General features: G+C 43.7%; 1 protein-coding gene across 3 annotated transcripts in view; it reads left to right on the top strand.

Moving 5' to 3' along the window:
• The window catches only part of LOC306794625 (ankyrin-1-like), a 120,290-nt gene that overhangs the window by 45,687 nt on the left and 50,149 nt on the right, over positions 1 to 24,454 (top strand). For 2 of the 3 annotated variants that reach the window (XM_079292746.1, XM_079292747.1), the window contains exons 5-16: positions 1,204 to 1,302; positions 5,908 to 6,093; positions 8,946 to 9,044; positions 15,161 to 15,259; positions 15,826 to 15,924; positions 16,015 to 16,212; positions 17,071 to 17,169; positions 18,075 to 18,173; positions 19,915 to 20,013; positions 20,176 to 20,373; positions 21,522 to 21,620; positions 21,820 to 21,918. In XM_079292746.1, coding sequence (XP_079148872.1) covers positions 1,204 to 1,302; positions 5,908 to 6,093; positions 8,946 to 9,044; positions 15,161 to 15,259; positions 15,826 to 15,924; positions 16,015 to 16,212; positions 17,071 to 17,169; positions 18,075 to 18,173; positions 19,915 to 20,013; positions 20,176 to 20,373; positions 21,522 to 21,620; positions 21,820 to 21,918 — 1,473 coding nt within the window. Of the gene's footprint in view, positions 1 to 1,203; positions 1,303 to 5,907; positions 6,094 to 6,550; positions 6,575 to 8,945; positions 9,045 to 15,160; positions 15,260 to 15,825; positions 15,925 to 16,014; positions 16,213 to 17,070; positions 17,170 to 18,074; positions 18,174 to 19,914; positions 20,014 to 20,175; positions 20,374 to 21,521; positions 21,621 to 21,819; positions 21,919 to 24,454 lie in introns of all 3 variants that reach the window. The other variant, XM_079292745.1, reaches the window with a different exon arrangement.

Here is a 24,454-nt window from a genome sequence, read left to right as displayed (position 1 = left end):
ATTTATCTTCATGATTTTTTATTCATTTAATTGTTTTTAATTTAATCGAACCACTTTGGTTGGTGGATGTTTTTATATCTTGTGGATGAAGCTAGGCTAGCTGTCTTTATGCTAAGCTAACAGTCATATTTGCTGTACTGTTGTTTCGATCTTCCTAAACGTGGAAGTTATTTCTGAAAATGTGAAACTATTTCTTCAACGCTGTCACCTGAACAGCCACCTTATTATTTCTGCGAGGTAGTTTCAGATTGCTGCTGCTCAAAATCACGTCAAAGTCAATCTGCAGTTTTATTCTTTAACGTTTTGTTTCCACCGTGTCCTTCATCCTCGCTGCATTTTGACTTGTGAAGTTTAAATGAAATCTTTTATGAGAGAATCTGTTGGTGCCTTGACACCAGAATGAATACACAAAAGGGAGGAGGAGGAGGAGGAGGAGGCTTTTTTGCTTGTTGAAGGGATTTTTGGATCCTCGTGTTGCTATGGAGATCTGGCCTTGTTCTAGTGTCGCATCAAACACACACACTTCAACTGCAGCCACAGACCAGCCTTTATCTGTGCTGTTATCAGGTGTGAGGTATGTGTGGAGGTGACATGTGTCTCCGTGATATCTCTGCTGGAATAGAAACACTTGTGAGCAGCTGTGGAGATCAAAACGTCAATCACGTTTCTGTTCATAACAGTGAAATATCACGATGAAGCACGTTTTCTTCAAATTGAATTATGAAACCATTTATAGATTTTAGATATCTGACTTTTGGCTGACGCAGTGAATTAAATACCTGACAAATGAAGGTGCTTCATCTCATTAATGCAAAACATCTTGTAAATCCAATATTGCCAAAAAGCAGCTTATTGATTTTCAACGCTGCCCACGATGACCTAACGCAAGCAGAGATATGAATGAGGTCATTTACATTCTCAGCCTTTACTGTACATGTGACATATGTTCCTAATGATATGTGCTTTAACTGATATGTAACTTTAATTTAAATTTAAATTAAAAACTGTGTCATAATTAGGATATAGCTTTCTTGTAAGTCATAATGACAATAATTAAAACTGAAGGCTTCCAATATATATTTATTTGTGAATACAATGTGCTTCCATACATTCTGACTTCCTGCTCATACAGCAGAATATACATCTAAAGACCGACATCACGATCATGACTTCTGGTTCACTGTTTCTTCTTTTCTTTTCCAGAATGGCTTCACTCCGCTGTACATGGCGGCGCAGGAGAACCACATGGACGTGGTGCAGTACTTACTGGACCACGGCTCCAGCCAGAGCATCGCCACAGAGGTAACAAACGGATCATCCACCAAGCGTAAACAGCTTTTCAGCAGCCGCCCGTCATCCCGCCTCTCGCTGAGCCTCCCTGTAATCACACTGCAGCAGATGACCTCTGTGGTGCAGATAGGTGGCTGCTACCAGTCACTCACTCAGGAGACAAAAGCATGAAGTCATTGTTTAGGATGTGAGAGGTAAAAATAGATGAAGAAAGAGATGATGATGAGGAGGAGAGCGTAATGACTTGTTCATGCAGAGTGACCTGGACTGTCTTCAGAGGGAGGAACCACTGACGTTACGTGTGTGTGTGTGTGTGTGTGTGTGTGTGTGTGTGTGTGTGTGTGTGTGTGTGTGTGTGTGTGTGTGTGTGTGTGTGTGTGTGTGTGTGTGTGTGTGTGTGTGTGTGTGTGTGTGTGTGTGTGTGTGTGTGTGTGTGTGAAGTGTTACGCTGCGAGTGTGGCGGATCAATCCATCATCTGCTGTAGTTCCGGCCAACTGCCACTAAAATTGACAAACACGTCCTCAGTTTGGCTGCAGCACATTTAAAACGTCAGCTCTTATAATATATTAATATAATATTTAATACTACTTAAACAGCGGGAAATATATGTAATAGACCGTACATCAGGATTATTCTCTTGTATGGTTTAAACATGTTTGATTATAGTGCCAATAAAATGCCAGAATAGTCTAAAAAATACTTACAAATAGAAGTCCAGCAAGGGTTTCAAATGACATTCTCATGTGTGCTGATGCAGGTGACTGCTCTGTGTTAGTTCTTCTGGACCTCAGTTCTGCATTTGACACTGCAGACCATGACATCCTGATTAAGAGGCTTCGTGATTGGGTGGGCATAACTGGCATAGCGTTAGACTGGTTTACATCTTACCTCAATGACAGACGTTTCAATGTCTCTGTGGGTGATTTTGTGTCTGTTACCTCTCCACTGTCTTGTGGTGTACCGCAGGGCTCGGTTCTGGGGCCTCTGTTATTTTCCCTTTATCTGTTACCTTTGGGACCGATCATGAAAAGCTATAATGTGTCGTATCACTTATATGCAGACGACATCCAACTTCATCTGTCATTCAAACCCAGCGAGGCATTCACATTAACTAGGCTCCTGGACTGTGTCAATGCCATCAGAGACTGGACGGCAGAAAACTGCTTGCAACTCAACGACTCTAAGACGGAGGTCCTAGTTATTGCTCCAGAGGAGTTTGTCCCCATGATCAGGCAGATTATTAGTCCACTCTCCTCTGCTGCCCATTGCAACCTGCGCAATCTTGGGATTTTCTTTGATCGATCCATGTCGTTTGACCCTCATGTTAAGCAGCTGTCCAGGTCATGTTTCTTCCATCTAAGAAATATCAGTAAACTGAGATCTGTAGTATCAACACCTGAATTAGAAATGATCATACACACATTCATCTCTTCACGCATTGACTACTGCAACTCACTTTTCACATCACTCAGTGTATCTGCAGGTCATCCAAAATGCTGCCGCCAGATTACTCACCAGGACAAATCGATGGTCTCACATCACCCCCGTACTCCGAACTCTCCACTGGCTTCCTGTAGCATCTAGGATACACTTCAAAATTCTCACCATCACTTACAGAGCACTTCACGGTCAGGCTCCGGCTTATGTAGCTGATCTACTTCGCCCCTATTCACCCGCCCGCACTCTCAGGTCAAACGCTCTAGGTCTTCTGTCAGTCCCACGCACACGATTTAAGACCCGTGGTGACCGAGCCTTTGAGGCAGTGGCCCCGAGGCTCTGGAATGCTCTGCCTGCAACTCTGCGCCTCGCAGATACTGTGGATACTTTTAAAAGCCAGCTCAAAACCCACCTGTTTAGGCTGGCGTTTGTGTAAAAGTAAAGCCATGTCCTAGACCTGCTCTTAAAATATGTTTTACATTTTTATTTTATTTTTTATTATTTTTTATATTATTTTTTAATTTTCTCGGTGTAGATAATTTATTGACCCTAGGGTCACATTGTGTTTGTTATGCTTTTAAATGTCTGCTCTGTTAAGCACTTTGTGATACTGTGAAAAGCGCTATATAAATAAAATTCATTCATTCATTCATTCAATTAAAATGTTACTTTAGTAAAAGTACAGAAGTATTATCAGCAATGTACTCAAAGTATTACAACTAAACTACTCCTTGTGAATTGTATATCATTGTGTTTATATCTCTTATCTAATAAACAAAAGAAGCCATCAAACTGCAACCTGTCATTGATCGTAGAGTAAATCTGAAATATTATCTCAATATGTTTTACATGTCACTGAAAATATAAGCAAATAAATGTGAGTTGGATTATTTGGCATCTGTAGTTTATAGCAAACGTCACTCAAACAGGAGGAAATTCTGCTTTTGTTGGGGACTGTTTTCAGCGGCGGATTAACATACATGTGGTGCTCTAGTGAGTATTTAGCAGGACGTAGCAGGACGGTGTGTGTGTGTGTGTGTGTGTGATTGAGTCAAAATAAACTACAGTGTGTGTGTTCGTGCCATCCTCATCTCTCCTTTCATCTCTCTTTGTTTCTCCTCCTCCATCATTCCTCCTTTTGTCTTCCTCCTCCTCCCCGCCACGTCTTGCTGTTCTCCTTCTTCCCTCCTCCTCCTCCTCCTCCTCCTCCTCTTCCTCTTCCTCCTCACTGTCTCCTTCAGCAGGAGACATGAGTGAATTATTCATGTGGGGAAATATATATCCATGTTTGAAGCAACTCACGGTGTTTAATAATTCATGTTTAACCATTTCAGCATATGAGACAGAACAGATCATAATTCCTTTGTTTTTAGATAACTTCAGTCTGCATTTGATCTGTTTTATTGCAGGTATTGTATTGTTGTTTAACAAAACAAAATATGGCGGCCTTCATATTTTCTTTATGATTTGATGCTACTGCAGTGTGAAGGTCACTGATCTGTTTCTCTAGTTATGATTAACGATCTAATGAGGATTGCTTTGTTTTGTGTTTTTATTTTTAGCTAATTCTGTTTCAGTGAGGGGAAATTCTGCTGAGTCATTGCAAGCTTTCACGCTCAAAGATGAAGATCAAAAAGCTTCTTCGAGTGCCTTCCTCTTTGCTGCTGCTGCTGTTGTCTCTTGAAGTATTTTTAGGACATTGAACTGACTTTGTGCCTTTTCCCTGAATCCCTAATGGAGCAGATCAAACAGCAGGGTAGTGCTCCGGGATGGCGTTTGACATGTGCAATTCTGAAAAAAAGGCTGAATTTATGCATATGAAGACATTTGTGTGGCTGCAGAGATGCTGGTGGATCGTGAACGTGTGTGTGTGTGTGTTTGTTTGTTTGTGTTCTCGCCTGCACAGTTGTGTGTGTGCGTGATCTCTGAGGGCAGCTTCTGCTTTGATGTGTGGGTGTAGCGATGCTGCCGAGTTGGTTTTATCCAGACAGCCGGCGTCCTGTGTAAACACACACACACACGTAAACACATGATGTCTGTGTTGTTTTTCTCGAGAGAAATCTTTCCTTTTCTTTGATGATTCATAGATAGCGCTGCTGCTCGTCTCGGCCGTGTGTCTCATTTATTACATCGTCTGTTTGCAGGAGGATGCAGTTAGTGTCATTCTGTTTGTGCCCATGAGCAGCTATTTCCTTTCAGTTTGTCCTTCAGCGAGACACTGGACTACACTCAAGCACTTAAACTCTCTTTAGAGCATTAGCTTAAATGCTTAAATAGACAAAGTGTTATTAGATTGCCCTGTGCTTGTTCTACGTATCCTCACACAACTCTTTGTATGATGTCCTATGTAAAGTTACCGTTATTTTCTGTGCGTTCTCCGACAAATGTCCACGAACACAAGCGTAGTTTGGGTTAAAATAAGTACAGAAGTTGTGTTAACTTGACAAATAAGTCATTGTTGATTTCTGGATTCACACGGGACATGAACAGCAGTCTCCCGGGTGAAAGTCCCACATCCACGCCTCTCCTGGCTCACCATTACGTGGATCTCATCCAACATGATTACATGGGATATATAGGAATCGTAGCGTGTTGTTTTTCGTAGCAATAGTTGTGAACAGTGTGTGAGACTCTGGCTTGTTCAGCCCTTTCAGACAGGCAGCCCTTTGTGTTCATCTGCAGTTTGACAAACCTGAATGGTCTCGTGTACAAAAAAGTCACAACGACAATCTGACGATGTTGCACATAGTCACGTTTCCGGCTCAAGTCCAAGATGAATGTTGTCAGATTAACGTTTAGGCTTTAGTAACATGAACATGCAGCGAGATTCAGTTCAAACGCACGTCCACTTTCTAAGATCACTGTCTTTGTCTCTCATTCACAAAGACAGTCACGCCAGTTTAATGAACTTGTGTATTCATATCAGATCACTTTCTCCAGCTGTTATTTCTCACTTGTGCACAGACGGATATTACAATTCGCTCTCCAATAACATTAAATGGTGAAACTGATGAAAATGTGTTAGTGAGAAGCTTCCCTCGCGCAAACGATGGTCATAATTTCAGCTTCAACTGCAAAATATTGTTTTGGAAATGCTGTTTTCTTGTTATCTGTTGTCACCTATCATCCGTCAGCTGACATGGAGTAAACTCTCATGTTTTTTTGTGTCCGGTCCATAGGACGGCTTCACGCCGCTGGCGGTGGCGCTGCAGCAGGGCCACGACCAGGTGGTCTCCCTCCTGCTGGAAAACGACACCAAGGGGAAGGTCCGCCTGCCTGCGCTGCACATCGCCGCACGGAAAGACGACACCAAGGCCGCCGCGCTCCTCCTCCAGACCGACCACAACGCCGACGTGGAGTCCAAGGTACGCTCTCTGGGACTACAACTCCCATCATGCCCTCCTGCCAGAGAGGATGGGACTTTGTTTTATTTTATGACGCTAATTGTTCTACTTTTCTACTTAATACTTTAGAATTTCAGAGTTTTATCTCTTTTTACAGGTAAATTTACCACTTTAATCTGGGAAATTCAGATTTATTTTTGATTTACTGCACAGTGTAGAATAAATAACAGATTATAAGGGAGAGTCTCGGTCCATCACCCAGTCGTGTGCACCTCTGTGTGGTTGCCTTTTGGTTCTTCTCACTATGTCCGGCCATGTTCTCATTTATCCATCCTACAGCTTGGTGCAACTGTGGTGTTGGTGTTGTAGTTGTTGTGGTGCACTAACCACCCCATTCTCTCCTCCTCCTCCTCCTCCTCCTCCTCCCTCTATTCGTTCCTTTGTGTTACCCTACCGCCTCCCCCCTTTTGCCTTCTAGATGATGGTGAATAGAACAACAGAGGTACATCTTCTCTTCTCTGCTTCCTCTCTCCTTCCTCTGCGGTCATTGTTCACTCACGGTCACCATTGCAAAGCCAAAGCCTTCTGTCTGCTAGCATGAACGCTAAATGCCGGCCTGAATGCTTTTGCTGCTGACAGCGTCTCATCACATTTAGTCTGTGCTGAGTGTGCATCCAGTGGCTTGCTGCTTTTGGGCAGAGATGAGATAAATAACATACGTTACTTTCGGTATATCTAGAGATTTTTTAAACTACCTGTAGCCAACAGCAACGATGACTTTCACATGGTTAATTCAGCATAATGTACATTTCCACTGCTGTATTTCCATCAGCACAACAACTGTCATGTTGTACTTCCGCCTTCGATGTTCTGGTTTCTATTTACAAGAAAAAACAAACTGTTCCACCTGTAAATTCCACTTTTTCCACTTCTCCCAACCACTGCTGTCATTTAAACTTTCACTTTAAGTTTAAGCTTACCAACAAGCTGGAATACTTTTAATATTAAAATTTCACAGAAGAATGTAAAAGCGATGGACTGGTATTAATCGCTGAATGAAAACAGTAAGAGAAACATCACCCCACATAATTTAGTGCTGTGTAAATGTAATTAATACTGAGCTTATCAAGAAAACTGGTCAACATGGAGGAAGTTTTGAGTTTGTTTATCTGGGAAGCAAGTGAAATATAAACCTGCTCCAAATAAATGCCGGGTTTGCGTTTACATTCATTCATTTGCATTTAAATTGAGTGAAGCGTTGAACGTCAATGTGTCACATGAAGCAGGCGGCAGTGACCTCTTCACTGCAACTCCTGAGGGTGTGTTTTTTGTCACGAATACTTTCACACAGAAAGTGAATATTACGCAACAAAAAAAAGCGACTATTCAGGTTGTGTGGAAAGAACAATTTGAAACGTATACACGGCATACGTTTGAAATAGCAAACTGTATCACTCCTCTAAAGGCAGCGTATCAGATCCGCTCCTTCTGTCCACATACAAAACTTGTATGTCTCGTAGCTCAAGCGATACAGTGGTCTATCTCAGACAGACTGCCAGACGCCGCTCTGGAGGAATCTACTCAAACCTTTGATTGAAAAAGTGCTGCACCTGTCACAGATTTGCATTGCTGCCGGTATGAACAGATTTGATGTGAAATATTTGCCAGAAAGCATTTCATATTTTCATGTCGTTTATCCATCATGGTTTTTCTCTTCATCTGCTGTAAATGGTTCAGTCCATGTCTTTGGCATGTTGTATTAACGGATGTGACAGAGACGTACCAGCGCAGTATTTTATCCTTTTCTTCCATGACTCCCCCTTTCTCCATCAACAGTAGCGCCTTTCTGTAACGTGATCCAGTTACAGTAACATTTGTGACATCTGTCAACTAGAAAACGTGCTCTTGCTCCTCGCACTGCTTGAGAGATTGTATGTTGTCTGAATCAAGTTAAATTCATTTTGGCTGCATGTATGTGACATCTAAGATTCTCACCCAGCTGTCCATGAGAGGATAAACTGGAGGGCTGAAGTGATCGTGATGGATTTACTTCACCTTAAGCATGCCAATATATTTTAGTTAATTGCATTTTTTTTAACAAACATGAGCCTGAAATTGTGCTGAATATCCTTTTTGAGGAAATGCTAATTACTGTCACTGAGAGCGGTTTCATCAGCTTTCAATTGATCAGCTCCTGGATTTGACTCTGGATTACATGATCAATACATGTAACATGCTGACATCTGCTGTGTGTTGCTTTGGAAAAGTAGAAGAAAAAAACTGCTTTTCATAAATTCAGACTTAACGCTCTACGATTATCTGAACAAGTTAATGATTTATGATTTATGATTTGGATGATTATGACTTTAATACATCTACATTAATCCAAGCTGTTCACTTTGATGTATTCAAGTTATATAAAGGTTTCTTTAGGGTCAGGCCTGGTTTAACTCTCGATAACTCATGCAGATGCACGCTCACCTGCATGTCTTTTGTGTTTCCTTTCAGATGAAAGCATATCACTGAAGAGTAGATTATTTTTTAGGAATTGAGATTAGATTGATGCTCAATTTATGAATTCCCTTTGCATGGTTTTAATGTGCTTTTATTTGCTTACTAATGTGATTCCATCCACTCCGGACCTGAACGATGTCACCGTTACACAGGAGAAGTAGGAATCTATATTTTATTATCAAAGGAAAAATCCAGCACTCAAAGCATGTTTGACTCGTCTGCTCTGATGCTCTCGGCCAACCCGCTGTTTAATATCCCATCATGCCTTTTGCTCGTGGCTCATGAAGGAATATATTTTGCTTCTTTTCCTCCCTCTTTTAATAGAATATGTTTCTCCTTCTGTCTCTCGTCCCTCTCAGAGCGGATTCACTCCTCTCCATATTGCGGCTCACTACGGCAATATCAACGTAGCAACACTCCTACTGAACAGAGGGGCGGCTGTGGACTTCAAGGCAAGGGTGGGTACTTTGCCTCACACACACACTCACACACACGTCTTTTGAAGTGAGCGCTGCTGCAAACACTCACTCAGAGACTCTCATATGTGGGCGGGCCCATATGTATGTAAGTGTGTGTGTGCAGTCATGTAATCCTGCAGCTGTGCTCGTCACTCTGCAGGCAGGAAAACATTATACATGTCGTCAGCTATGTGACCCTATAGGCTGTAGGAATGGATGCTGGTTTCATGGGTGTGTGTCAGATAATCAGCGTCGAAGGAAGAACTCAGATGTTTTATATCAGTAAAAGTAGCGACCACAGTGGAGTAAAATGCTCTGTTAGAAGTAAAAGTCCTGCTTTCAGTCCCTGCTGCAGTAAATGGACTCTGGTGCTCTGATGCGACCTTGATGAGAGAGTGCAGTCGCTTTGCTGCTTGCTCTTGCCTCTGCTTACCTCTGCTTGCATTTTCTTCCATTTTCTTGCTTCAATTTGCCAGATATATCACATATATCTTGCCAGATATATCACATATATCACTCTTCAACGTTTGAGTGAAGACAAATCCAGAAAGTCGTCGAGCTATGTGGATTGTTGGCTAATGCTAACTAGCAGCTAAGTTAAAGCTAAGTAGCAGCAAGATGCCTCCCTTCTCCACGACTACTACAAACTCCTACAGAAGATTGCAGTCTTGGAAACAAAAATCCACAGACTAGAAGTAAACGTGGAGGTAAATAGACTGCGTGGGAATGATACCACTCTACCATGGACTCAAAACACTTGACAAATGCAAGCTAAGACACAGCTAACTAGCATAACCAGGCCTACCAAGAAACAGGAGGAGAGAGCAGATAATGAGTCTTCAAATGGTGGTCCTCCCTGGGGCTCTCTCGGTGCAGAGCCGAGGAGAAAATATGTGGGAGGACGACTAACGGGCAGAGCCCAGCGCCCTGAGATTTGTGATGCGACTGGCTGGCCTGCACTAGCACACAGGCAGAACTCCTCCTCAACCCCTGCACCCAGACGGACAAAGCCAAGGACAGCTGAGGAAAGTAAAACCTGCAAAACACCTCCACAACAACCAAGCCTACAACTTCAAAACTGATTTGCTCCATTGTCGGAGGATCCTAAATCATCTGATGACCTGGATAAGCAGCTATCTCCTCAAAGCGGGGTAAGAACTGAGAGTCAATGTGAGAGTAAAAGGCCGCAGGCAAAGCTAATGACTGGGCCTGAGACTCTGATTGTTGGTGACTATGCTGTAAAAGATGTCAGAAAACTGTGCAGCAAGAACACCAAAATACTCTGCTTTCTGAATCTGACATGAGAGACAAAATCCTGGACATCGTGGCTGACTATCCCACAGCGAAAAACATCATCGTGCATACAGAAAGCTGTGATATTGTGAAACAACAGTCTGAAGTTCTGAAGCGAGACTTTATTGATCTGTTAAACACAGTCAGCTCTGTCAAGGCTGAGGTGTTCATCAGTAGCCCTCTTCCACCAGTCAGAGGAGGAGATGAAGGATTCAGCAGGCTGTTTGCACTGAACAAATGGCTGTCAACTGCATGTACTGACCATTCAGTACATTTTATCAACAATGTCTACCTTTTCTGGGAGCGCAGACATCTTTTTACAGCGCATGGAGTTTGCCTGAACAAGTCAGGGGTAAAACTGTTTACCTCGAACCTATTTTTCTCCCTGCGTCACTCGTCTGTCCCTACTGCCAAGGACAAGACACAAGAGGAGTCTAAACAAGAGATAACCACACAGCATTGCCATGGAGACCTTACGGGAAGGATGCCCCCGCCTAACGACAGCCAAAAGGAGGAGTCTCCAACCTCATCATCAGGGACCGCCTCCGATCTCCCACTTTCCCCACCCTTCCTAGACGAGGAGTCTTTATCTCCCTCCCCAGCACCTACTTCCACCCCCCAAATTCCATCCAGGTCCCTTTCCTCTCTCATACTCTCCCCATCCTCCCCCCACCTGGAGTTCACTGACCGCATGAAAGAGCTGGTCATAGCTGGAACCAAACACACTCCTCGACGGTTCCACAACCATCTTCTGTCTCCCCTACCTGATAACGGAAATAATTGATATCTTCTGGGTCCAGGCTACAGGGCTAATGACACCAATGACTCTCTCCAGGAAAAGTCGGGGCCCTGTATGCAGCTAGCCGTTTCAATTCCTGTCCTGCAAGTTTATAGAAAAAGAAAGGTGAAGCTGCGAAGAAACAATAGTAAACATGCAAACTTATCAAACTTGGCATACATTCCTCGTCAGCCTGTCCAAATAAATTGGGCAAAGAAAGTTTTAACCACATTAAACCTAGCTTTATTAAATGTCAGGTCTCTGTCAGGAAAAACATTTTTAATCAATGATTTTATTGTTCGGCACAAACTGGACATTTTGTTTTTAACTGAAACTTGGTTAAATCAAGATAACAGTGCAGCTGTTCTTATTGAATCAACACCTCACAACTTCAGTTTCATGAGTGAAACAAGAGCGCATAAGAAAGGAGGTGGAGTTGCTGTTTTATTTAATGATTATCTTCAATGCAAGCAGATGTCCTTTGGTCATTTTAGTTCTTTTGAATATGTGGCTCTAAATTCCACTCAAGCTTTATTCCTAAACATTTACAGACCGCCTAAATACTGTGCAACCTTCTTTGATGAGTCTGTAATCTGTATTGATTGTTGTTATTGTTGGTGATTTTAATATCCATGTTGATAATCCCCAGGACAGAGACTCCATAGAACTATGTGGTGTCCTTGATAACTATGATCTGACTCAGCATGTGACAGGACCCACCCACAACAGAGGGTACACTCTGGACATAATCATCACCAAAGGTGTAAACATTTCCAAGGTTGCTGTGACTGATGTTGCACTCTCTGATCATTTCTGTGTTTTCTTTGAGAGTGCAATCTCCTTGCACACAAATGTCCAAACCAAGGTTGTGACAAAGCGTTACATCTCTGAAAACACCAGTGCACTATTTATTCAGAAGTTCTCCTCCACACCAGCCCTCTCTTGCCTCTCAGTCAATGAGCTTGTAGATGGCTTCAATTTTAAAGTTAAAAATATTATTGATGCCATTGCACCCACTAAAGTGAAGGTTGTCTCGGGTAAGCCAAGATCTCCTTGGAGAAATGCTATGCTGGTCAAAATAGAGAAACGAGAGTGTCGGAAAGCTGAGCGCAGATGGCGAAAAACTAATCTCCAGGTTCACTGTGACATCTATAAAGAGAGACTTCGCAATTATAATTTGGAACTTAGAAATGCAAGGCAGTCATTCTTCTCTGACATCATAACCAAAAACAAGAACAATACACGCGCCTTATTTGCTACCGTCGATAGGCTAACAAACCCTCCAGTGTCGGTAGCTGCTGAGCTCCAATCCACCTGGGCATGCAATCAATTTGCCTCCTTTTTTACTGACAAAATTCAGAAAATTAGACAAGCAGTCAGTGCCTCCACACCAACCACAGGATATGTGGATCTCTGAATAACAGCCATTCAAATATCATGACACAATTTCATTCAATCGACCGTAGAAGCCTAGAAGACATTATACTACATCTGAAGTCATCCTCCTGCTGCTTGGATATTCTACCAACACACTTTTTCAAAAATATTTCAAACTGCATGACCACTGATCTCTTACAAATTGTAAACACATCCCTTCTCTCAGGTGTCTTCCCACAAGCCCTAAAAACTGCAGTTATTAAACCGCTCCTAAAGAAGGCTAGTTTAGACTCCGCAACAATGAAAAGGTATAGGCAAATATCAAACCTCCCATTTTTAAGTAAAATAATTGAAAAAGCGGTTTTCCAACAGCTGACCAACTTCTTGGCCGTAAATAACTGCTTTGATGTTTTCCAGTCAGGCTTTCGACAGCACCACAGTGCTGAAACTGCTCTTGTTAAGGTTTTCAACGACATCCACTTAAACATAGACAATGGCAGAAGTTCAGTCTTAGTCTTACTAGATCTCAGTGCTGCATTCGACACGGTCGACCATGCCATACTCCTAGACAGACTAAACATCTGGGTGGGACTCTCTGGCACAGCACTTAACTGGTTTGAATCCTACTTGAAGGACCGAGAATACTTTATGTCTGTAGCTGATTACACATCAGAGCTGACTAAAATGACGTGGTGTTCCCCAAGGTTCAATACTGGGGCCTCTTCTATTCAACATCGACACACAACAAAGTGTGTTATCATAATTATGCAGACGACACACAAATCTACATAACTATGTCACCAGGGGACTATAATCCCATACAAGGGCTGGGTAACTGCATTGAACAAATCAACAACTGGATGTGCCAGAATTTTCTTCAATCAAACAAAGATAAAACAGAAGTAATTGTTTTTGGTACCAATGACGAACAATTGAAAATCACCGCTCAGCTTCAATCACTGATGTTAAAACCCACAAGCCAAGCCAGAAATCTAGGTGTAGTTATGGATTCAGACCTCAACCTGAACAGCCATATCAAGACAATTACAAAATCAGCCTACTATCACCTGAAGAACATATCAAGGATTCGACGACTTATGTCTCAACGGGATTTGGAAAAAATTGTCCATGCATTTATCTTCAGCAGACTAGACTACTGTAATGGTGTGTTTACAGGTCTCTGTAAAAAGTCCGTCAGAAAGCTGCAGCTGATTCAGAACGCTGCAGCTCGAGTCCTCACTAAGACCAGGAGGGTGGATCATATCACCCCAGTTCTGATGTCTTTGCACTGGCTTCCTGTCCAACAAAGAATTGACTTTAAAATCCTGCTGTTGGTTTACAAAGCACTGAATGGTTTAGGGCCAAAATACATCTCTGATCTGCTGCTACCTTATGAACCATCCCGACCCCTTAGGTCGTCTGGGACCGGTCTACTTTCTGTTCCCAGAGTCAGAACTAAACATGGAGAAGCAGCGTTCAGTTTTTCTGCTCCACATATCTGGAACAAAGTCCCAGAAAGCTGCAGGTCTGCTGAGACCCTCAGCTCATTTAAATCAAGATTGAAGACTTTTCTGTTTGCTGCTGCCTTTAATTGAACCACATTCAATTAACATATTAATCAATTTCCTGCATTTCTGCATTTTACTGCTGTATTCTATTTCCTACACTGTTCTTAATTGCTGTTAAATCTCCTTTTCTTTTGCATTATGTTTTGATGCTTTTAATGGTTTTAAAAGGACTGCACAATATATCGCCATTTCCTCCGGGACCGAGTTCGTGCAAGGCGTACACTATAAAACGCAGATCGGCAGAGATCTTTTCCAGACGTGGTTTGTGTGCGAGTAATTGCAGAATTGCGGCAGTGTATGGTTGATTGCGTGCAGCGTAATGTCTCAGGGAGACATCGATTATTGTTTCAATGTATGTTTTAAATCTCCTTTACTTTTGCCTTCATGCTTTTAATGGTTTCATGTGAAGCACTTTGAATTACCTTGTTGTTGAAATGTGCTATACAAATAAACTTGCCTTGCCTTGAAACACTACCTCCTTTGTCCACAGGGAGCGCCATAATCAACACTAAATTATAGTTCCTCCTGTAGCTTAAAATTTACTAAAAGTATTCAATATAAAATATAGAATAACAGCCAGCCATATCCTTTAACATTTACTTCACATAATTGTGCAAATGATGTTCTCATAATGGCATTCGTTCAAAGACGCTACGACCAAATAACACTGATCATGTCTGTAGTCACACAGACATGATGATGAAATAGTGTCCTTTTAAAACCTCCTCCTCCACTTTAGCCCGATAGAAAGACACCCAGGGGACACAAAGAAAGCAAGACACCATTAGACTACAACACTGCAGCTGTCGCTGCTGGAATGGTTACACCCCCCTAGAGGGGGATATTTATCCATTTCCTCCTGCACTGTCAAAAAAAAGCTCTTTTTGTTAAGTTGAGTGTGCAAATTTCAGACAAGTGGGATGTATTAAAAATGCTGCAGGCACGGACAGGCTGTCTGAAATGTGTTCGACGGCTTCATGTTTAGTTATGCAAATGTAATCATTTCATCGTTACTTGACAATTATGTGAGACAAAGCAATGATAAACTGGGCGATAAAATTCTGCAGAACGACGGAATGATGCATTTCTTTCTTTCTCAGAATGATATCACACCGCTGCACGTGGCATCCAAACGTGGGAACGGCAACATGGTGCGACTGCTGCTGGAGAGAGGGGCCAAGATAGATGCACGGACCAAGGTACGTACACTTAATCAATAAAGAGGTGTCTCTGCACTTTCATAGAGCTAGAGGCCTGAAAAAGACACACTGAGAGGAATACTTCACCCTCAAAGTGATGATGTGTACATCAGTTACTCACCCCGTGTTAACTTGAATTCTTGAGGAAAGCTTTGTTTTTTGATTCTCCGTTCACTGTGAAAGCATGAGAGAAAAAACAGCAAAGTCTTGAATAATTGAAGTAAATGGGGGCCAAAGTCTCGCACAACTCGTGCCGTATAATCTCATATAGTCTCATGTATCCAGTCGTACGCTCACTACTTCCCAAACAACACACGTCTTCACTACAACCTTACTTTTTAAAATATTTATAGCGAGCATGAGACTGTTTTTGCGATGTGCTCTTGGAAATGTATTGATTCTCCGTTCACCTTGGAGGTATGCGAAGAGGAAAAAGTTTTCTTCAAGAGGTCAATCTCACACGGGCTGACTATTCGATATATAAAGAGGTTGTTTTGTGGGTGAAGTGCTCCTTTTAGGACACTGTTGGTGAAGGTATGAAGTTCACTGCACCTGTTTTTTCCCAGGACGGTCTGACTCCTCTCCACTGTGGAGCCAGGAGCGGCCATGAGCAGGTGGTGGAGATGCTGCTGAACCGAGGAGCTCCGATACTATCGAAGACGAAGGTAGCCTCCTCTCCATGTGTGTCTTTATGTCTCTTTGCCTCCCAACTGGTGTCTTTCAGCCGTATTAACTCGTGACCGTGTTCCCTCCAGAACGGGTTGTCTCCGCTCCACATGGCGACGCAGGGCGACCACCTCAACTGCGTCCAGTTGCTGCTGCACCACGAGGTTCCCGTGGACGACGTGACCAACGACTACCTGACGGCGCTGCACGTGGCCGCCCACTGTGGGCACTACAAGGTGGCGAAGGTCATCGTGGACAAGAAAGCCAACCCCAACGCCAAGGCACTGGTGAGGATAAGAGGGTGTCGATCCTCTGTGGCTTCAGAAACAGACTCACTCACACATGAGCAATGTTTAATGGGAAATGTTACGAGGCTAGGTACGACTGCGTAAGATTACCATCACGGAAAACTGACGTAAAACTACCTGCACATTTATTGTGTATGTCGGAAATGGACTTTAAAGAAGAAAGTAATGGAAAAGTATTGATATTTTCAAACCACCTTTCCTTCCTTTTCTTCCTCACCTCCCAACGTTTGCACCAGAAAGAGAGAAATAAGAGACTTTAACAGAGACGAAAAGACACGTGAAGGAAATGAATGAAGGAAACAGAACGAGGAGACTAAAACGACTGTCACTGTGTTGGTGCAAGACAAGCATCTCTGCTCTGTAATGGGAGAAGTCTGGGTGTGGTTGGAGCGCTGGGACTTTATAGCCAGAGACAAGGAAAAAGAAAATGAAGTCATAGGATCGAGCCAGAAACCTCAAAGTCAAGCGAGTAAGCGAGAGAGGAGGGGGGCGGGGGGGGGGGGGGGGGGGGGAGTGTACGTGTTGTAAAGAAAAGTATCTATTTCAGTACAGCATACTTTTTCTTTTTTCTATTTTTCTTTAACAGCTAAGAGTCGAGTCAATTATTTCCACACATGCTTGTCTGGTTTGCATGCAGAGCGGTGAAGAGAAAAAGTAAAAGACAGAGGGGGGAAAAAGCAAAGGAGGCTTTGTACTGTAGTTTCCATTGGCCGGTCCAGACTTATCTTCTGCCAGCTCAGCAAGACCTGCAGAGAAACACGCACAGAAAACCAGATTTTGGACTATTTTTACCTTAAAATGTTCATATTCTCTTGTTAATTGTGTGTTTTTTATTAGAATGGTTTCACTCCGCTGCACATTGCCTGTAAGAAAAACAGAGTCAAGGTGATGGAGCTTCTTCTGAAGCATGGAGCGTCGATACAGGCAGTCACTGAGGTAGGTGTGTGTGTGTGTGGTGTGTGTGTGTGTGTGTGTGTGTCATGGAAACACGGTGTTATCAGTTATTTTTGTAATCAGCTTTCCCAGCAATAGAAGTTGAAGTACACTTCCTCAAAAACTGCACTCAAGCACAGCTTTGAACTTTTGACATACTTGTACATCGCTTGTGTACTTGTATTTGATGCTGCTACTTCAACTCCTCCACATTTCAGAGGGAATTACTGTACTTTATGTTCCACATTTAAAATACTGCGCACACTGCACACAATCTCCCATCCTACCAAGTCTTTCTTTGTCTTTTATTGAGTGCTTAAAGTCTTTCTTAAAAAACTGAAATGTAATCTTTAACTCCTGTGATATATACATCATATAAAGTTAAAATCAGCTGCACCAGAATTAACTTGACGTCCTTCTTACATGTTAATGATGACAATAATCCAACAATAACTCTGTGAAAATGGTCATTAATTGATTCGGTTTTCGGGGGCGGCTGTGACTCATACATCGAGCGGGTCCTATTTCCATTGGAGATCGGCGGTTCGATCCCCGCCTCCTTTCAGTCCTTGTCAATGTGTCCTAGGGCAAGATACTTAATGCATGGTGTCCCCTTGTCATCGGTGTATGAATGTTTGAAAGGGTGAATGACATGAAGCGTTAAAGCGCTTTGAGTGGTCGGAACACTAGAAAGGAACTTAATGGAACTTAATTTTTTATTCTTTATACATATATTTTCTTGTTTATTGTAAATTTGTGTTTGTACATTGAGAGCGGAGTGGAAACCGGAGACAAATTCCATGTATGCGTAAGCACACATGGCCAATAAAGCTGATTCTGATTCTGATTCTGATGTCGTTTGTGTCCACTAACTTCCTCCCTCCTCCGTGTGTCTCCTCACTAAACAGTCCGGTCTGACTCCGATCCATGTCGCAGCGTTCATGGGACACGACAACATCGTGCACCAGCTGATCAACCACGGGGCTTCACCAAACACCAGCAACGTGGTGAGTTCTGATCCGGCATCAACACGGCTTCTCTTCCATGTGGTTGAAAGTCGCTAAATATGTACTTCCATTTTACTCTACTTTAAACTTATATTCCAGTACATTTCAGAGGGAAAAGTTGTACTTTTTACTGCAGTACATTTATTTGACAGCGATAGTTAACTAGTGGCTTTTCAAAGTAATGTCTTATATTCATCAACATGGGAAAATCTTGTAAAATACAACATGTTAAAGATTAAAGCAGTGCTTCCCGACCGTTTTGGGCCGCTTATTACGTTTCAGATGTCTTTGAGTTTGTTAGCAGTTCTATCAAAGAGGGATTTCCTCTCTAGACTTAGTTCAGTTGGTTTAGTTTAATATTTGCTTGAGGCCCTGGGACGGAAACTTCAGATTCATATCAAGACTCTTTGCTGTGGCCCGACCCCGAGGTTGAGGAACACTAAATAAAGCTCCCAAACTTCATATTAAGTAGTTCAAAGCAGCAGCTAACACAGTAAAATGCTTCATGCACATCGATGCATCAGTGTTCACAATCGAAGATAAGATAATACATCAGTAGAAAACAAACTAAAACTAAAACAAGTGTAATAACATGATCAAACGGTTAAAGTGTGATAAACAAGTAAACCGTAAAAAACAACAAAAGCTAAAAATACAATATAATCTGATTGCGTGGTTGGATATACATATAGAATACTGTCATATATAATGATTTACTTTTGATACTTAAAGTACATGTTGCTGATGATACTTCAGTGAAAGATGTCTCTGGTTGAACCCACAGAGAATCTGCAGCTCCTCTTTATTTCCAGAGCTTTATAGTGAGTTTCAGCTCATTGTTTAGCTGTCTGGCTCATAACTTAATGACTTTATGGTGTTGGCTTTATGTCGCAGTAGTCAGCTGTGTTCAGAAAAAGACAGAGTTATAGACGAGCTCGTTGAACATGATGGCGCATTTAGCAGCTAAGAAGACAGATTCTTCGCTCAGGAGATGGTGGAGACCAAAAACGGAGCTAAAAGAGAGAGAATATTCAACTTGAATTCATCAGATGGCCACAAACATGAATCTAAATGGCTGAAATTATCTTTTAATACGTATGAAACAAAGCATTCCACAGAGAGAGAGAATGATGTTAAGTATAGAAAGTCATTGAAGCAGACGGCAGAGAAAACCTCTGTCGTTCAGACTGGAGGAGAGGAAGTCTATTAATGTCATATGTCTGTGAGGAGAGGACCTCTCACTCTCATCTCGTCCTTACTGCTCACCCCCGTTAACCCTCAAATTGAAGGAAGAGGAAGAATAAAAGAGAAAGAGAGGGATCGATGGGATGAAGAGTTGAAAGGGAAGAAGTGAGCAACGAGGAAACAGAGAAAGGGGGAAGAGCGCTGCACAGTCAACTCTTCAACCCCAAGTATTTGGTCACCCACGCCGTGTCTGTGGCCAGGTTACTGTAGAAACAGAGCATTGTGGGACGTCATTATGGTGAGTTGGGTGTGGAGAGCAAGGGGGTCTCTCTCTCTCTCTCTCTCTCTCTCTCTCTCTCTCTCTCTCTCTCTCTGCCTCCCATCTTAACAGAAAGAGAGTTTTCATGAGGAAGGAGGGCAGAGACTAATCAAAACTCTGGAGTAATTTATCAATCCCTCTTTCTGGTGTGTGTGTGTGTGTGTGTGTGTGCGTGTGTGTGTGCGTGTGTGCGTGTGTGTGTGCGTGTGTGTGTGTGTGTGTGTGTGTGTGTTGCAGAGGGGGGAGACTGCGCTCCACATGGCAGCGAGGGCCGGACAGTCGAATGTGGTGCGATATCTGATCCAGAACGGAGCACAAGTCGACGCCAAGGCCAAGGTAGACCACGTTTGACTTCAGACAGAGATCCTGCTTCTAAACAGTGATGGAATGTAACTAAATACATTTACTCAAGTACAAGTACAATTTAGCTGTACTTGTACTTTGCTAGGTGATTCCATACTTTATATCAACTCTAAATGTCTGTTTCTTTGTCGCCAGGATGACCAGACGCCGCTGCACATCTCAAGCCGTCTCGGTAAGCAAGACATCGTCCACCAGCTGCTGTCGAACGGAGCGTGCCCGGATGCCACGACCAACTCCGGGTACACACCTTTACACCTGGCGGCCAGGGAGGGACACAGAGACCTGGCTTCAACGCTGCTGGACCAAGGGGCGAGTCTGGCCATCATTACCAAGGTAAAGCTTCTCAGACACGGGTTGTGTTGACGGCTGAAGCGTGATCCATGATTCACACACATACTGTTCCTGCTCCACACAAAAACAAAGAAACTTGGATTGAGGAGCCTCAGTTACAGTTGACTTTCTGCCAATTGGGTCAGAATAACGTCTCTAGAGTCAGAAAACACGGTTTGTTTGTTTGTGCGTTATATATTTCACAACATCCATTTAAACTGCAATGGAGTGTTTGATGGCCACAGTTACGACACTGAGGAAAGTCCCTAAACTCTAAATGGAGTCGAGTAGAGGAGATGTTTCCAGATGATGCTTTAAACCGTGACTGGATTTTGGCAAACAAAGAATAAAACAGACTACTTGAGGTCCTTTTTAGGCTGCGACCACCCAGCAGCCATTGAATCAAATAGGACAAAGACTGCTACAATCCAAAATGCTGCATATTACATATAAATGTACTGTAGAATGAGATTGTGTTATTGATTTTATAGAAACTCTAGTTAGAGGCCAGTGTTTTTCAAGGGGACGGGTAGCCAGAGTGTGACTTTCCGTATTGATCACCAATACATTTCAGTGAAAATCATCGACTACTTCATTTCACTTTAAAGGACGGCTGAAGCACACATGTGGGCTACAGTCCAAACATAGAGTCGAATATAATCAAAGATAATCGAATCTAATAAAAGAATGATGTGTATACTATTCAACTGTCGGACAACAGATAATAGATTCATGATGTCGAAATGTTTGGGCCTTGAACCAGAAAACCAGTCTGGATTCTGTCAAGTCACCTAATATATAGACACACACAGAGTCTATCTGGACAGAGTTGCTTCAAGGATCTGTGTTGCCTGACAGCTGATGTCACACACTTTCTCACACTTTCTCACACTTTCTCACACTTTCTCACACCCAGAGCACGGATTTCATTTCAGCATTTTTAAGCACCAAATAATCAGTTCAGTGTTATGTCATTACACGACCCTGAAAAAAACTCAATTATACGTGATTAAACACGCACCTTTTTTACGGAGCAGCTGTGTATAGACTCATGAGAAACCATTAACTGGAGTGTGAAGTACAACTCAGATTAGATTTTGTAATACATTTGGTTTAATATCCTTTTTCCGGGTCGTTGTGTGTCTCTGCAGAAGGGCTTCACTCCTTTGCATGTGGCTGCAAAATACGGGAAGATCGAGGTCGCCAACCTGCTGCTGCAGAAAAATGCTCCGTCTGATGCTGCTGGGAAGGTAACGCATGTTTAAACGCTGGCGTGTGAGAGGAAATGATGGTTTTAGACACATAAAGAGCAGGACACAGCAAATATCGCTGTATGCAACTCACACACGTGTTTGTTTGATAGCTACCCTCAAAGCTTTCTCAGTCTCTTTGTCAACACACTGCACTTCACTGTATGTTACGTAACCACCTCACAATCCTTGTGTCCAGAGTGGACTAACTCCACTGCATGTGGCAGCACACTATGATAACCAGAAGGTGGCGCTGCTCCTGCTCAACCAGGGAGCTTCACCGCATGCAGCCGCGAAGGTAAGAGTCAGTCGAAGTGAGTTAAATCGAATGTTCCTCAATGCACTGATGCACCAAAACGCTCTCTCTCTCTCTCTCTCTCTCTCTGAGCGGAAGCAGGTGTGCGGAGCTGCAGGAGCGGAGGTTTTGAGAGCGATAGTTAAAGTGTTTTTTCGACAATTTTCTTCGTTGGGTAATGTTGGGTATGATGGTGTAGTGGGGTGTGCAGGGTTCACGGGTTTTGTTTGCGTACTTTTATCGGGTTTTTGGGTCTTTTTTGTGAGCGGAGTGCAGCCGGGCAGCAGGTGCTGTCGGCGTGCTAACCGCTAGCATGCGCCTGACGGAGCTAACCAGAGACCACGGCGTGAAGATACCGCCGCCGCTGTTCGGGTGTTCGTTGGAGGAGATCAGTTTGGCAGTGGGTGAACTTGTCGGCCACAGCCACGTGAAGTCCGCAGCACGGATGAGCAGCGCGGTGGTCATCTTTTTGGACAGTATTGAACTTGCGGATGTGGTGTTGACGCGCGGGATATCCGTGGGTGAGCACTTCCTGCCCACGTATGCTCTCGCAACACCCGAGGTGAAAGTCACTGTGTCCAACGTGCCACCATTCATAACGGGCGCTGCCATCGCCAAAGAGCTGTCCAAGCATGGGAAGGTGGTGTCTCCGGTGATAAGGATGCCCTGTGGATTTCAGTCTCCGCTGTTGCGACACGTGTCGTCTCACAGGAGGCATGCTTTCATGGTCCCCAGCGACAGGAGCAGGCCGGTCAACCTCAGCTTCAAGATCACTGTGGGCGATTTTGACTACGTCATCTTTGCAAAGACGAACGATTTTAAATGTTACAGCTGTGGGAGAGAAGGACATCTGAGCAGAGCTTGTCCTGGGGAACACGGCTCAAACAAGGACCAGAACCAGGGAGGTCCTGAGGCCAGCGGGGGCAAGCAGGATGGACAAGAGGGAACAGGTGGAGCACGGGAGGTGAGGGTGGGGGAAGCAAGTGGGTCCAAGGAGGTGAGGGTTGAGGAAACGAGTGGGACCAAGGAGGTGAGGGTTGAGGAAACAAGTGGGACCAAGGAGGTGAGGGTTGAGGAAACAAGTGAGACCGAGGAGGTGAGGGTGGAGGAAACAGGTGGGACCAAGGAGGTGAGGGTTGAGGAAACAAGTGAGACCAAGGAGGTGAGGGTTGAGGAAACAGGTGGAGCACAGGCAGTGAGGGAGGAGGGGACAAGTGGGGTACACATGGCGGAAAAGGAGAGGAAAAGTAGGGGACAAGAGGTAATGACGGAGAGGGCAAGTGAGGTCCAGCAGGTGAGGGAGAGTACTGGAGGACAGGTGGAGGCAGGTGGGGAGGTGGCCATGGAAGCAGACGAGGAGCAGCTCAAGGCCCCTCAGCTGAAGAGGAAACAGAGAGGAGACAGGGGAAGCTCACAGGCCAAGAAAGTGGCAACTACAGACAGTGGAGGAGCAGCCGAGTGTGAGTCCAAGCCGGAGGAGGACCCTGAGTCCGGTTGGGAGGACTCTGAGTCCAGTCAGGAGGAGAACTCTGCTGCAAACAGTGAGCCCTCTACACACGGTGCTGGCAGCTCTCGGGGCTCTGGAGGCTACAGCGTGGAGGAGATAAAGGAGTTTCTGAGGCGGAGTAAGAACGTGAGAAAAGTCAGAGTGGAGGACTACCTCTCTGACAAGGAGCAGCTCTCCAGCTCTGCCAGGTCTCACATGAGGAGCAAGGACAGAGGAGGGCTCACGAAGCAGGAAGGATACAGGCTCAAGAAAATAGTTCACAAAGTGAACAGAGAACTGGACAAAAGTGGGCGCTGAGTGAGAGTCAGATCTCAGCCTGCAGACAATTACAGACACGTTCATGTTTGATGGACCGTATTTGTTGAACAGTTTTGACTGATAATGTATCGTGTTCAGGAAAAGGCTGAACTGATTGTAGCAGTTTAGCGATGTTTTGTTTGTTCATATGACTTGAGGAAGGAAAAAAAAGCAACAAAAAAAAAAACGTATAATAAAGGTTTGTTAAAAAATCAAAAAAAAAAATCTCTCTCTCTCTGTCTCTCGCTCTCTCTCTCTCTGTCTCTCTCTGTCTCTCGCTCTCTCTGTCTCTCGCTCTCTCTCGCTCTCTCTGTCTCTCGCTCTCTCTCGCTCTCTCTGTCTCTCGCTCTCTCTCTCTCTCTCTCTCTCTCTCTCTCTCTCTCTCTGTCTCTCTCTCTCTCTCTCTCTCTCTCTCTCTCTCTCTCTCTCTCTCTCGCTCTCTCTCTCTCTGTCTCTCTCTCTCTCTCTCTGTCTCTCTCTCTCTCTCACTCTCTCTCGCTCTCTCTCACTCTTTGCCTCTGGGTGAAAGCAGGCTGACCTAGTTTCAGTCACCCACATGCAATTACACTGTGTATAGCGGAGATAAGCATTGTGATTGGCTGGTTGGATTCCCCAACAGGATCTACCGAGGAAGAGCTGCCACTGAAATGAGCTAGGCCCCAATAACTATTACTCTGTGTTTTCAGGCAATGGCCCCAAACAAAACATGGATTATAGCTAATGTTTTAATATCTT

The sequence above is a fragment of the Melanostigma gelatinosum genome (assembly GCF_949748355.1).
Source record: "Melanostigma gelatinosum genome assembly, chromosome: 21".
NCBI lineage: Eukaryota > Metazoa > Chordata > Actinopteri > Perciformes > Zoarcidae > Melanostigma > Melanostigma gelatinosum.
This window is presented reverse-complemented; position numbering and strand designations above follow the sequence as displayed.